Below are 14,186 nucleotides of genomic sequence, written 5' to 3'. Positions count from 1 at the left end.
CGGGTCAGATCAACTGGGGAAGAACAGTGTGTTTTGCGGGCTTCGCGCCGACGGCCAAGCGTTTCACTTCGACTTGGCTCTAAACACGAACCTGTTGTCCGACGATTTTTGTTGTGGGGTACTGGGGCGGAAATGGAAGCATGCATCGCAGCAAGGAATTGTGGGACCGGAAGAAGGGAGGGACCAACGGTCGTCAACGCCGCACTAGTCACTGTTCCTGCTCCATTCGTTTTGGAGTGAGGGGTTGTTTTTTTTTACCGATTCAGTTCGGGTTTGGGGCCTCCAGTGCCACTACATTTCCTGGGTCCATGTCCGACCAGGAGGTCTGGAATTACGTCCTAGTTCCAGGGATTTAATCTCCCGTATTATTTTTTTTCACGAGCTCTTGAGGTGAGTCAGGTTAGAATGGTGAAGAATGCTAGTTTTGTTTTTATTTTTCTATAGACAGGGAGTGGCCGTTGATATATATTTCAGGTGGTTTTTTTTTCGGTGTTGTTGTTATTACTGCATTTGAGATACATACTTTAATTTCAGTGCAGTATGGCCCTGCTAATCCTTGTGTATTCTGATTTATGTATATCTGTGTGCACACATTCTGTTATTGTTTTTTTTTTTTTTTTTTTTACGGTTGTATTAAGGCGTTCAGCTGTACATGTGAGTGTGTGCGAAACCCCTCTGTGTGTCTGCTTTAGCACATGTACTGTTTTTTGTTGTTGTTTTTTTATTTTCGCTTGACTCTTGACTCGAGTCTTTTTACAGCTCTGAAGAGTGGTCCGCCATTGTCCTGGACATCCACATCCTTCCCTGCACCCGTGATACCCTGAGACTGTCACAGGGGTGTCCCCAACGTATACAACAATCGCCGCTTTACACCTCCCTGTCTACAGAAAGACTAGAACTCCCAGTGGTCGCCTGCATCGTGCGTTGTTTGTGACAAGGACCTGTGTGTTCGGAACTAATGCGAGTCGTACATGGACGGTAGAGGATGCGTGTGTATGTGTGAGAGCAGTGCATAAGAGGGGTGAGTGTACGTGTTCGAGCGAATGTGATTTACTCATTTATTTTTCCCTCATTCCCACTTATGATGTGGCGATTTGAATTAGCGGGTTAGTAAGTTTGGGGAGTGGAGGGGGTATTAAGGGAAATAGTTAGGCCCCACTGCTGTTTTGGTTGTCAGTATATCCGTGTGAGTGAGTGAATAAAGTGTGGTATTATGTACAAATTCTTGGTGTTGGCTGCATTTAATTGAGCGTGCGAGGATCCGGAGACCCATTTTTCTTAAATTTTCTTTTATTAGATTGCGCGGGGCCTGTCGGGTTGTAGGTGGGTCCTCAACCTCGACCGGTCACGTGACAATTTTTGAGGGCTCGTCCGGGATCTTCCGCTTCCCGATCGCCGCTCGCAGCTTTCACTAAGTAGTTTGTATTATCCAGGTTATTTATTTATTTATTTATTTTGTAACTGGCAATGTTTTGTTTTTTATTATATGTGGGAAGCTAGAGTGGGAAGTTAACAGTACTTTTTTTTCCACTCACTGGGGTTTAGGGTGTCTATTCCACGGGGGGTACCCTGTATCTACACTGACTGCTCCTCATAAACAGTTTTTGAAGAACACAAGGGGTGATAGCTATTCGTAGTGGTAACTCAGCATTTCTGTGTTTAACTTCTTCATAATCCCCTGGTTTTGTTTGTGCACAGTGTCAGGGTCCGTTACGATGGCTTCCAAGTATGTCATGGGAAAAGATCCATCCCAAGGACCGGTTACAAGGTCAGCTGCGGTCTCAGGCAAGAAAGAAGTGGTCGGTGTCGGGGAGGGTTCTCCCTTTCTGAAAACTCTGGGCCCTGGCTCGGGAATTTCTCGGCAGTCCCCTAAGTGGATCAAGGAGATGATGGAGGCACAGTATAACACCCCTCCAGTCACTTCCACAGTGGTTTGGACAAATGTCACCACTCCTGGGGGAGCTTTTACAGGCCCAAGGTTCCCCAGTCCTTCACAGGTACGTTCTCAGATAACTACCTCAGGCACTGGGTACGTCACTGGCACTCCTGGGGTTATGACCTCACGGGTTTCAGAGTCTAACACGCATGATAATACCTCCATGGTGGGGGGCGACGTTACATCCCTCATTCTGTATTTGGAGAGAAAGGAGGAGATGCGTCGACAAGATGAGGAGAGGAAAGAAGAGATACGTCGACAGGAGGAGGAGAGGAAGGAGGAGATACGTCGACAGGAGGAGATGGAGCTCCGGCAGTTAGAGCGAGAGAGATTTGAGCTTTTGGCTCAAACCCTTGCTCAGCGGCCTAGCCGAGAGGAGTCCCCAGCAGCGAGACTGCCCACTTTCGCCCCTCCAAGGCTGACTCTTCCTGAGTTGCGCCCAGGCGACGATGTCGACGATTTTCTAGATCATTTCGAAGCAGTCGCTGACTCCTATAACATGGCAGAAGAGACTCGATCGCTTTACTTGATTAGTTCCTTGACAGGAAAGGCACGGGAGGCATTTAACAACTTACCTCCGGAGAGTTCTTATACTGATCTGAAAGCGGCGCTTTGCCGTCAGTTCAGGATATCCCCTGAAGCTTACCGTAAAAAGTTTAGGGAGATACGCAAAGCCGGAAGTGAGTCCTTCATCCAGTTTGGGATTCGTCTTAAGCGTACGCTCGAGCACTGGGAAACCATGTCCGGAATGGCACTGAGGGACTTGATTCTTATTGAGCAGCTTCTCAGCACTGTGACAGACGACCTGGCTGTGTGTATCAGGGATGAAGGCCTTAGAACGTTCCAGGAAGTCATAGAGAGGGCCGAACGCTTTGCGGAAGCTAGAAGGGGAATCAGGGTCTTCAAGACCAGTGCAGGTTCTCTAGGTGGGGGACTCAAGTCTTCGCCCATGCCGAAGCGTGGGAACCTAAGCTATTCTCAGCATCCGTTGGCTGAACAATCACCGTATTCAGTTGTTCAGCCTCGTGGCAGCATGGCGTCTGCCCCTAAGTCAGCCACTGCACCGGGTAAGGGGGGCAATCAGTGTTTTTATTGTGGCGATGGGGGACATTACAAACGCGACTGTCCAAAGTTAAAGAGAGACCGGAGGCAACAAGCGGCAGTCGGCCACACACACGAGAGTTGCGCTTTAGCAACTGTACCTGTGTTCAGCGCTGAACAACAAGGTGACCAAGGAGGAATAGGGCCTACCTGTTCTGTGTTTCTCAGCCTCGTAGAGGATCGGATAGTCGATTCTATTCGAGACTCTGGCGCTACATGCACTTTCGTTGACGAGAGTGTGGTACCTCCTGACGCCGAGAAAGGAGGAACGTGTCAGGTGACTGGAGTTGAAAAGTCCTTCAACGCTGTCCGTCCTTATGTTAAGGTACAGGTTGCTACACCGTACTTTAAAGGAGCTGTGTGGGCTGTGGCACTCCGGAATCCTGCATATACACTGCTCATTGGTAACAACGTGCTTTTCGCAGACGGCACACGACAGGGGGTGTCGACGCAGCTACCCAGGGAGGTGCTGGCAGCAGTAACCACACGAGCGATGGCAAGGGATCAGGCGCCCGTCTTACAGCCTACTCAGGGACCGGTGACAGACGCAGTAGCTCTCCACACGGATAGGGAGACCGTCCGTCGTCTTCAGGCCAGAGACCACACCCTGCAGCAACTGAGACAAGTGACAACTCCCAATATCAACACAGAACGGAAGGGTAAGACATCTTACACAATGCATGACGGTCTCTTGTTCCGTGTGTTCCACAAGAACGGGGAGCACCTCAAGCAACTGGTGGTACCTCTGGGCCTCAGGCGCACTGTTCTCTCCCTAGGGCATGACATACCCATGGCGGGGCATTTGGGAGTTCGGCGGACACAAGAGCGAGTGTGGCAACACTTCTACTGGCCTGGCATGTGCAAGGATGTCCGCCAGTACTGTCGGTCGTGTGACGTCTGTCAGCGTACTTCTCCGCGTGGCAAGAACCAGCGCGTGCCGTTAGGTACTGTCCCTCTTGTGTCAGAACCCTTCCAGAAAGTGGGAGTGGACATCGTAGGTCCAATCACTCCAGCCTCTGCGCGGGGCAATCGTTACATTCTGGTGGTCGTTGATTACGCCACACGTTACCCAGAAGCCATTGCGTTGAAGGGAATCGATTCTGTCACAGTTGCAGACGCACTGTGGCAAATGTGGACCCGAGTGGGAGTACCCTCGGAGGTACTCACAGACAGAGGTACCCAGTTCACAAGTGACGTGATGGCTCAGGTAAACCGGTTGTTGGGGATCCATGGCAGAACTACGACTCCGTACCATGCACAGGCAAACGGTCTTGTCGAGCGTTTCAACGCCACCCTGAAGAAAATGATCTAACGCCTCTGTATTGAGAAGCCCAAGGATTGGGATCTGTTCATTCCGGCCGTCCTGTTTGCGTTCAGGGAAGTGCCACAGGAGTCCCTGCGGTTTTCTCCCTTTGAGCTTCTGTATGGCCGCACGGTCAGGGGGCCCATGGCTCTTTTGCACCAGCTGTGGACCAAGGAAGCGTCATCGCCTCCAGAAACCCTCACGGAGGTAGAGTACGTGGTGGATCTGCGCAATCGGCTGGAAGAGACCTGCAGGCTGGCACGAGAGAACCTGCAGCAAGCAGCCACCAAGTACAAGCGACAGTATGATAAAAAAGCCCATGAGCGATGGTTTGAGGTAGGAGACGAAGTCTTGCTGCTCTTACCAGAGAAAAAGAACAAGCTCCAAATTGCTTGGCAGGGCCCCTACAGGGTGATAGAGCGGGTGGACGACTGGGATTACCGTATTGCGGTCAAAGGAACCCCACGACTCTATCATGCCAATCTACTGAATCGGTACACCCGGAGAGAGGAGTGTTCCGCAGCTGTAGCCCCAGTGGTCATAGAAGAAACAGAAGATGACCACACAGGCTCTTTCAGCTCACAGGGGATTCCACTTCTACCCTTGCAAGCAGAAGAGACATGGAAAGATGTCTCTGTCCACACAAACCTCACTTCTTCACAGAAGCAGGAAATCATGGGTATCTGTCAGAGTGCTAGTGGCGTTCTCACCGACCTTCCCCTCAGGTGCACCGTGGGGGAGTGTGAGCTGGTTCTGGAGGACATTACACCAGTACGAGTCCGCCAGTACCCACTGCCCCACTCACAGTATGACGTAATCAGAGAGGAGGTCCAATCCATGCTGAAGATGGGAGTGATTGAGCCTGCCACGTCACCTTACTCTGCACCCATCGTATTAGTCAAAAAGAAAGACGGGAAGGTTCGCTTCTGTGTGGACTTTCGCCGTCTCAACCGGGTACTACGCTTTGATGCAGAACCGTTGCCCGATTTCAACCAGATTTTTGCAAAGCTGAGCCATGCCAAGTACTTTTCTAAACTCGACTTAGCTAAAGGGTATTGGCAGATACCCATGAAAGAGAGTGACCGACCCAAGACCGCATTCACAACGCCACAGGGTCAGTTTCAGTGGCTGGTGATGCCGTTCGGGCTGAAAACGGCCGGTGCGATTTTTAGTCGCATCATGCGAAGAATTCTGGGACCACTGCAGTTAGATGATGCCCATAACTTTATGGATGATCTGCTGCTGGCCACCGGTACTTGGGATCGTCACACCGAAGTTCTGCAGCAGATACTCTGCCGCCTACAGGAGGTACAGCTGTCGGCGAGACCTACTAAGTGCCAGCTTGGCTGTCCGGAAATCAGCTTTCTTGGACACCACCTCCAGGGTGGTCAGCTGCACCCAGAACAGGACAAGGTAGCAAAAATCCGGGAAGCACACCCTCCTGCCACAAAGAAGGAGCTGCATGCCTTCCTTGGACTGGCTGGCTATTACAGGCGTTTCGTGCCTAAGTTTTCAGAAACAGCCCTACCTCTGACCAACAAGACCAAGGGCAGTGAGCCCAACAAAGTTCTGTGGTCGGATGAGTGCCAGAAAGCCTTTGACAAGTTAAAAGAAGCACTCATCAACCCCCCAGTGCTGGTCCTTCCCGACCCTAGCAAAACATTTGTGCTACGGACAGACGCCTCAGGGTTGGGCCTTGGGGCCGTGCTTCTTCAGGATCACGGTGAAGGACTACAACCCATAGCTTTCGCCAGCAAGAAGCTCAGTGGAGCTGAACAGCGGTACCACACCATAGAGCAGGAGGCACTGGCAGTGGTTTGGGGTATACGGAAGTTCTATCCCTACCTGTACGGAAGGCATTTTGTGCTTGAGAGCGACCATCATCCTCTCAAGTATCTGCACCGTATCCGTCCCGTCAGTCGACGTCTCATGGGATGGGCGGTGGAGCTCCAGTCTCACAGCTTCACCTTCAGACACATCAAGGGTGTCGACAACTTGGGGGCAGACTACCTGAGTAGGACTGGGCAGTAACTGGAGGTTTGACTCATGCTGAGTTGCTGCACCGGGGTTGACCGGTGTGTTAGCCTTGTCCCACTGTTTCTCCATGCGATACAGATTTAGCCCTAGCGGATGGTTGGAACGCTTGATCCGCTGGTCTGTTGAGCGGGGACGGTGCACAGCGTTTACCATTTCTTGTGTTTTGTTTCACATAATTATTTTACAATTCAAGTAATTGACGAAGCATGTCAACCGTGCATGGCTGTAAGTGTGAATCTCAGATTTGAGATCGACACTTTTAAGGAGGGGGGAAACTGTCGCGTGCGACAGTGTAGCGTTGAAAAAAAAAAAGAGAAGGAATTTGGGTCAACTTGACCCCTTGAATACGTCATGATTTTCGCTGTTTGCTTTGTTTTGTTTTTTCTTGTTCCCTTCTTTCTTTCTTTATTTCTATGCGTGCGTGCACATGTGCGTGTGTACGCGCGAATGAGCGTGTGCTCCTTCCCTCCCTCTAGTCAGCTCAGGTTGATGTTTTCTTTTTTTTCGTGCATGCATATCTGCCGGTTGTTTAGCTCAACTACAAGTTTGATAAGGACAATTCATACGGAATCTACCTCGACGGGTCAGATCAACTGGGGAAGAACAGTGTGTTTTGCGGGCTTCGCGCCGACGGCCAAGAGTTTCACTTCGACTTGGCTCTAAACACGAACCTGTTGTCCGACGATTTTTGTTGTGGGGTACTGGGGCGGAAATGGAAGCATGCATCGCAGCAAGGAATTGTGGGACCGGAAGAAGGGAGGGACCAACGGTCGTCAACGCCGCACTAGTCACTGTTCCTGCTCCATTCGTTTTGGAGTGAGGGGTTGTTTTTTTTTACCGATTCAGTTCGGGTTTGGGGCCTCCAGTGCCACTACATTTCCTGGGTCCATGTCCGACCAGGAGGTCTGGAATTACGTCCTAGTTCCAGGGATTTAATCTCCCGTATTATTTTTTTTCACGAGCTCTTGAGGTGAGTCAGGTTAGAATGGTGAAGAATGCTAGTTTTGTTTTTATTTTTCTATAGACAGGGAGCGGCCGTTGATATATATTTCAGGTGTTTTTTTTTTGGTGTTGTTGTTATTACTGCATTTGAGATACATACTTTAATTTCAGTGCAGTATGGCCCTGCTAATCCTTGTGGATTCTGATTTATGTATATCTGTGTGCACACATTCTGTTATTGTTTTTGTTTTGTTTTTTTACGGTTGTATTAAGGCGTTCAGCTGTACATGTGAGTGTGTGCGAAACCCCTCTGTGTGTCTGCTTTAGCACATGTACTGTTTTTTGTTGTTGTTTTTTTATTTTCGCTTGACTCTTGACTCGAGTCTTTTTACAGCTCTGAAGAGTGGTCCGCCATTGTCCTGGACATCCACATCCTTCCCTGCACCCATGATACCCTGAGACTGTCACAGGGGTGTCCCCAACGTATACAACAATCGCCGCTTTACACCTCCCTGTCTACAGAAAGACTAGAACTCCCAGTGGTCGCCTGCATCGTGCGTTGTTTGTGACAAGGACCTGTGTGTTCGGAACTAATGCGAGTCGTACATGGACGGTAGAGGATGCGTGTGTATGTGTGAGAGCAGTGCATAAGAGGGGTGAGTGTACGTGTTCGAGCGAATGTGATTTACTCATTTATTTTTCCCTCATTCCCACTTATGATGTGGCGATTTGAATTAGCGGGTTAGTAAGTTTGGGGAGTGGAGGGGGTATTAAGGGAAATAGTTAGGCCCCACTGCTGTTTTGGTTGTCAGTATATCCGTGTGAGTGAGTGAATAAAGTGTGGTATTATGTACAAATTCTTGGTGTTGGCTGCATTTAATTGAGCGTGCGAGGATCCGGAGACCCATTTTTCTTAAATTTTCTTTTATTAGATTGCGCGGGGCCTGTCGGGTTGTAGGTGGGTCCTCAACCTCGACCGGTCACGTGACAATTTTTGGGGGCTCGTCCGGGATCTTCCGCTTCCCGATCGCCGCTCGCAGCTTTCACTAAGTAGTTTGTATTATCCAGGTTATTTATTTATTTATTTATTTTGTAACTGGCAATGTTTTGTTTTTTATTATATGTGGGAAGCTAGAGTGGGAAGTTAACAGTACTTTTTTTTCCACTCACTGGGGTTTAGGGTGTCTATTCCACGGGGGGTACCCTGTATCTACACTGACTGCTCCTCATAAACGTCCTTTCTCCTTGTGTAAGAGATTTTCTCGTCAATAAAAATTAATGTACATAATGAAATTTAAAAAAAAACATTAAAAAAAGACCAACAAAAAGAAAAAAAGGGCTTCGGCAACAACGGGCCGCGGCAATAGCGGGCCGCGGCAACAACGGGCCGCGGCAATAGCGGGTTGTAGCCCTGTGGACTGCCGACGCTGGAACTGCGACGGACGAACCCGGGTGTGACCGTGTATGGGGGAATGCAAATGAGCGGCGTGGGAGTAATGCCACAGAAACGGTGCAGATGATGGGGCAGAAAAAAACAACAACTTTCCCTCTCTGTCTCTCTCTATCACACACACACACACACACACACACACACACACACGCAGAAACATCTAGATTCTTGACTTGACACACACGCACACAAAGAGGCAAGGTTCAATTCCCTTTGAAAGAAATGCCAGTAATACATGGGATCAAAAAGCAAAGATAAAGCCTAGCGATCCCGAATGAGCTTATGAACTGGAACACAGGGAAGCTAACAGGGAAAAAAATTCGAAGGCGAGAAAGAAAGGGAAAGGAAATGGAAAAAAAGAAAGAAGGAAAAACCGAGGGAGAAGCGAACGTATTCTCTGGATCAGTGGGAAGAAAATCGATTAGATCCAAGTGAGCAGCAGACCGAGTTTCTGATTGGAAAGGGAGGAAAACTGCCACAGTCAGACCACCTCCCTGTCACCAGAGCTCTCGGTCAGAAAGGAAACACGTTCTTATGTAAGACAGCAACGCTGCAGGGGAGAGAGAGAGAGAGAGAGATATGTTTAATCATCATGACAATATATTATCCCTAAATTCGAAACAGAGAGAGAGAGAGAGTGAGAGAGAGAGCAGTGAGGACACAGACTCATCTCTAAAAAAATGAAAAAAAGAAGAAATTATGTCGACAAAATTTGATCTTTTTCCATTCTGGATAAACTTCAGTGAAAATTTCACTATACACGGTAACCGTTCAAATCTTATCTCACTGATCGATTCCAGTCTGTCATTGTTGATCATTTCCAATCTGAACCCGTTAAAATCGAACATGGAGTCCCCCAGTGATCTGTTTTAGGCCCAGTGCTCTTCACACTGTATACTGCTCCTCTCGCTGAAATTATCAACCGCCATAATATCAGTCATCATTCTTATGCTGATGACACTCAACTCCAGAAGAGTGACACCCCTGAAAAATTGTTGTCGCTCTTGCAAGAAACATCCAACTGCTTCCTGGACATTCAAAACTGGATGACTCGAAATAAGTTACAATTGAACGCGGACAAAACTGAAGCAATGATCATAGGAACTAAACAAAAACTGTCTTCCATCACAATTGACACAATCAAACTTGGCAGTACATCCATCCCTCTTTCCACGTCAGTCAGGAACCTCGGTGTTGTCCTTGACAATACACTGTCCATGCAAAAATTTATCAGTCAGACATGTCAGTCCTGCTACTGTCAACTGCGACGCATCAGTGCCGTCCAGAAATATCTGTCCACTGACGCAACATCTAGACTTGTCGTTTCTCTCATTCTCTCTCGCCTTGACTACTGTAACTCTCTATTGTCTGGTCTGCCTGCTTCATCCATTCAGTCCCTTCAGCGCATACAAAACTCTGCTGCCCGACTCGTCCTCAGAAAGAAAAGATCTGAGCACATCACTCCTCTTTTGCAACATCTCCACTGGCTCCCTGTCTCACACCGAATAAAGTACAAGATCAGCACTCTATGTTATAGATGCATTCACAAAACTGCCCCTTCCTATCTCTGCGGCTGCCTTCACCTCTACACTCCATCTCGCTCACTACGATCGGCCTCGGATCCACTCTGTTTACGCATACCCAGATTCAAACACTCGACTATTGGCCGCCGTTCTTTCTGTTTCTGGACCTTGCGATTGGAATGAACTTCCTTTTTCGCTTCGTCAAGTCTCCACACTCAGCTATTTCAAGTCTGGCCTTAAAACCCACCTCTTCCCAAAATAGCCTCCCTTGCCTGCCCTTCCTTGTCTTTAGTTTCTACAGTATTGAGTTATGCATGCGTGTGAATGACTGGTGCGAAAGCGCTTTGATTTGTCTCTGCACAAGATCCAGCGCTATATAAATACCATTATTATTATTATTATAACCGTTCCTGCAAAATTATGATAGAAGAATAAAGAACCCATTTATTCATTTCATATTGTTAAAATCGTTTTAATATCTTCCGTGAGATTTTTCAACGGGACTCATGTCGTGTAATTGTGACGAGAGTGAAAATGAATGCGGTTGCTTTTTATCATTTAAACCCACCAAGACTATAGGATTCGATCTCCCATCTGTGGATGAAGAATACAAGTGTCCATGCCGGAAAGGCAAAGACAATCACAAGCACGAATCACACCCAGCTTTCAGAATCCTTGAGATGTTTCCCTCGGGATATCGGTACAGAATTACTAGAACTAACACCACTCGTTTCGTCAGCGGGTGCTCCTCAAAAGCAATATCCTGTTTCTTCAACATAACTGAATAAATGAAAGGGAACTGTACAAACAGCAATCATGGAATAGAGAACGGTATATGCAATATGAAACGTGTGGCGAATGTTCATGAGAGCATGCGCGTTGATACACTGTGTGTGCAGTACGTGTGAGCCTGTGCGAATGTGTGCAAGCGTGTTCGAGTGTGTGCATACATACACACATGTTAAACCCCATGATCATCAGAGGATACAAAAATGCTAAACATTGGCGGGAAAACTTCCGATCTTTCGACGTCTGACGACACCTTTATTATTCAACTCCACTCCCGCACTTGGGATATTTTTACTGGTGCGCCCGATGCGAGATCTCACACCAGTGTGCGAGGCAAACATGCGTTTCCATGATAAGGACTTTGTGGCGGTGTAGCTTTCCCGAACAACAACAACAACAACAACAACAACACACACACACACACACACAAGTAAAACCCTGGGGATGTTAGAAAGGAAACGTGCACTGCTGCCAGGGGACAGTAAAATATATTCCACAACAGCGGCACTTAAAAAAGGGCTGTGAGTGCGCGTTTGTGTGTGTGTGTGTATGTGTGTGTGTGTGTGTGTGTGTGTGGTAAACGGGTGGGGTTGGAGGGGTACTCTGCTTGGCTAATACAACAAAGAACATTTCAGAACGCAATGTAATAAGCAGCAGGAGACATTCATTTGCTTTCCAGACACTTCTTTGTTCAACTGAATGAAATTTTTTAGGAAGGATGCAACACATACTGTGTTGGAGATAAGCAGATTTCCGGAGTGAATTCATTTTTTCCCTTCACTGGGAGTGGGTGTGTTTTCTTACAGGGAAAAAACCGTCCCTCTTTATTTTTCCAAGGAGGACTATATCTCTGTACGTTTTTCTTTCAACACCAGTAGGCCAATTTAAGTGTCTGAACGATAAGCTCCGACCTTACATTCGAAGTATGGGTGTTTAAATCCCCGGCGTTCAACGTAAAATGTGGTTTTCTGGCTGTACACCTGAATGTGTTATCGTTCAGACAGCGTACGAGACTGTGGTGCTACAGGATGGATATCTTTTTGGCAGTATCACAGAAATGAGTGTCGACGCTACAATGTGAAAGCGTCTTTTTCCGGCACGTCTTCACGTCATGTAGTGAATATAATCACCAAGGTGTTCACTGCAGAATTAGGACATGTAGTTAAAAATAAGTGTTGCTGAAGGAAAAGACCTACCATGGCATTGTTCTAATCCACTGTCCCGTTTTGTTTTTGTTGTTGTTTTTGTGTGTGTTTTTTTTATAGCCTGAACACCTGAAGTATTCGAAAGCTCCGCCATTTCTTGATGGAACTTTCAAAGTCGTTCGAGAGCACGGAAGAGCAATACTATTGTTAGGAATGGGAGGATCTGAATTTTACATCTTGTGGTATCCTTTTAAAAATGTTACCGTACCCAGATTTCAACTAAGATCACAATGTAAAGGGGTCCTTCCAGATGCCACACCGTCCCTGCAATTTTTGGGGTTGCCGAAGTGTTTATGCAACCATTCTTTCCGGTATGGGCATCCCAATCAGTTATCTCTGGGATATCTCCAGAGGTAATAACAGGACCCTGTCATTGCAGCGTGAAGCAGCAATATTCTGTCAGGCGTTATGTTCAGGGAGCAAAAACAAAACTCTAAAAGAAGAGCAGGTTATGGGACAGCCAGCGATGCTGTCACTTTTCCATTTTTAGTAATTCACTTTAAACTTCCATTCATAAAGTGAAAAAATAAAAACATGCGGTGGTGAAGGCGGAGGCGATCACATAAAATACAGAGAAATACTATAAATACAACATAATGAAACAGACCATGCATGTGAAACAGGAAAAAGACGCACAGATACCATAATTATCAAGTCATCTCATATATATGCACACATAATACCTTCAGTAGTTTCTATCATTGATAAAAATCATACTAATATTGATAGTTTGTTTGTCACATTTTGGTGTGTGTACGTAAAATTGATTCAATGTGTTATGTAAACAAAAGTGTTTTGTAAAGCACCCAGAGCAGATTTCTGGATAATGCGTTATAATAATAATAATGATGATAATAATAATGATGATGATGATGTACATTTATGTTGCGCCCTTTCTCACTATGAGCTCAGGGTGCTTTACATGAAAGAAAAATATTACAAGTAACATAAAACATTCATGACCACTCTTTCTCAAGCTCCCCCACCCCACTCACACTCTCCCTTTCCCACTCTACATACATCCAAAGTGAGTTGACATGGGTGGTGTTGGAGAAAATGAAGCAGAGAGTACTTATAGATAGGCTTTAAAAAGATGAGTCTTTAGTGATGAGCGAAATGCAGAGACAGAATCACATGCACGGATATGATGAGGAAGGTTGTTCCAGATGTCAGGAGCAGCAAAGAAGAAAGAACGTTCACCATATGTTCTTGTATTGACATGAGGAAGTTTCAAAAGGTAACAGTCAGAGGAAGAGCGGAAATTTCTTGAGGGAGTGTAAACACTGATAAGGTCAGAAAGATAAGTAGGTCCTGCGGAGTGGAAAGCAGAATAGCAGAGACACGCAACTTTGTATTTAATTCTCGCTTCAAAGGGGAGCCAATGCAGAGTGCGGAGGTGAGGAGAAATGTGATCAGTACGTGGGACTCTGAGAGTCATACGGGCAGCATTGTTTTGAAGTTTTTGAATTCACTGAAGAATATTATGTTATATTAGTATTCATTATCATTATCATCATTATTATTATCATTACTGTTATTATCATTATCATTAAACCATTCTTATTACTATTTGTTTCGTCGTTTCCTTCTGCCTTTCTGCACGCTGTCAATGAAAACACAGTTTGCTGGAAGGTGAGGTCTACCCACAGAAATAGTCATGTCCGCTACATTTTCTTCATTTTTGTTTGTTTGTTTGTTTGTTTTGTTTTGTTCAAAACTCTACGCAGTGAGCATGTGTACTCCATGGCAATGTGCACTGATACACCGAGACGCATGAGAGTAGCATCATAGAGTGGTATCAACATCAATATCCATGTAAGCGGATATTTCAGTGTCCCAACTGTTCATGACTCCAGGTGTGGAGAGCAAAGCCACTTACGGGCACATCGACGAGTAACAC

General features: G+C 46.7%; 2 protein-coding genes across 3 annotated transcripts in view; one reads left to right on the top strand and one right to left on the bottom strand.

Moving 5' to 3' along the window:
- The window catches only part of LOC143295366 (uncharacterized), a 378,847-nt gene that overhangs the window by 90,649 nt on the left and 274,012 nt on the right, over positions 1–14,186 (bottom strand). The window lies entirely within an intron of this gene.
- Positions 1,716–14,183, top strand: LOC143294574 (uncharacterized). The gene is made up of 4 exons (XM_076605949.1): positions 1,716–1,997; positions 2,199–4,244; positions 4,368–6,354; positions 14,143–14,183. Exons 1-4 carry the CDS (start codon positions 1,716–1,718, stop codon positions 14,181–14,183), a joined length of 4,356 nt encoding a protein of 1,451 aa, XP_076462064.1.

The sequence above is a fragment of the Babylonia areolata genome, chromosome 20 (genome assembly GCF_041734735.1).
Source record: "Babylonia areolata isolate BAREFJ2019XMU chromosome 20, ASM4173473v1, whole genome shotgun sequence".
In the NCBI taxonomy this organism is placed as follows: Eukaryota; Metazoa; Mollusca; class Gastropoda; order Neogastropoda; family Buccinidae; genus Babylonia; species Babylonia areolata.
The sequence above is the reverse complement of the archived record's forward strand: the minus strand, read 5'-3'. Positions and strand labels throughout refer to the sequence as shown.

Excerpts from the sequence above, each read along its gene's own strand:
- LOC143294574 (XM_076605949.1), top strand. The coding sequence starts at position 1,716 with ATGGCTTCCAAGTATGTCATGGGAAAAGATCCATCCCAAGGACCGGTT. Across the intron at positions 4,245-4,367 it reads CAAGTGACGTGATGGCTCAG|CCCAAGGATTGGGATCTGTT; the intron begins GTAAACCGGTTG and ends TGTATTGAGAAG. Across the intron at positions 6,355-14,142 it reads CTTGGGGGCAGACTACCTGA|GTGTGGAGAGCAAAGCCACT; the intron begins GTAGGACTGGGC and ends TCATGACTCCAG.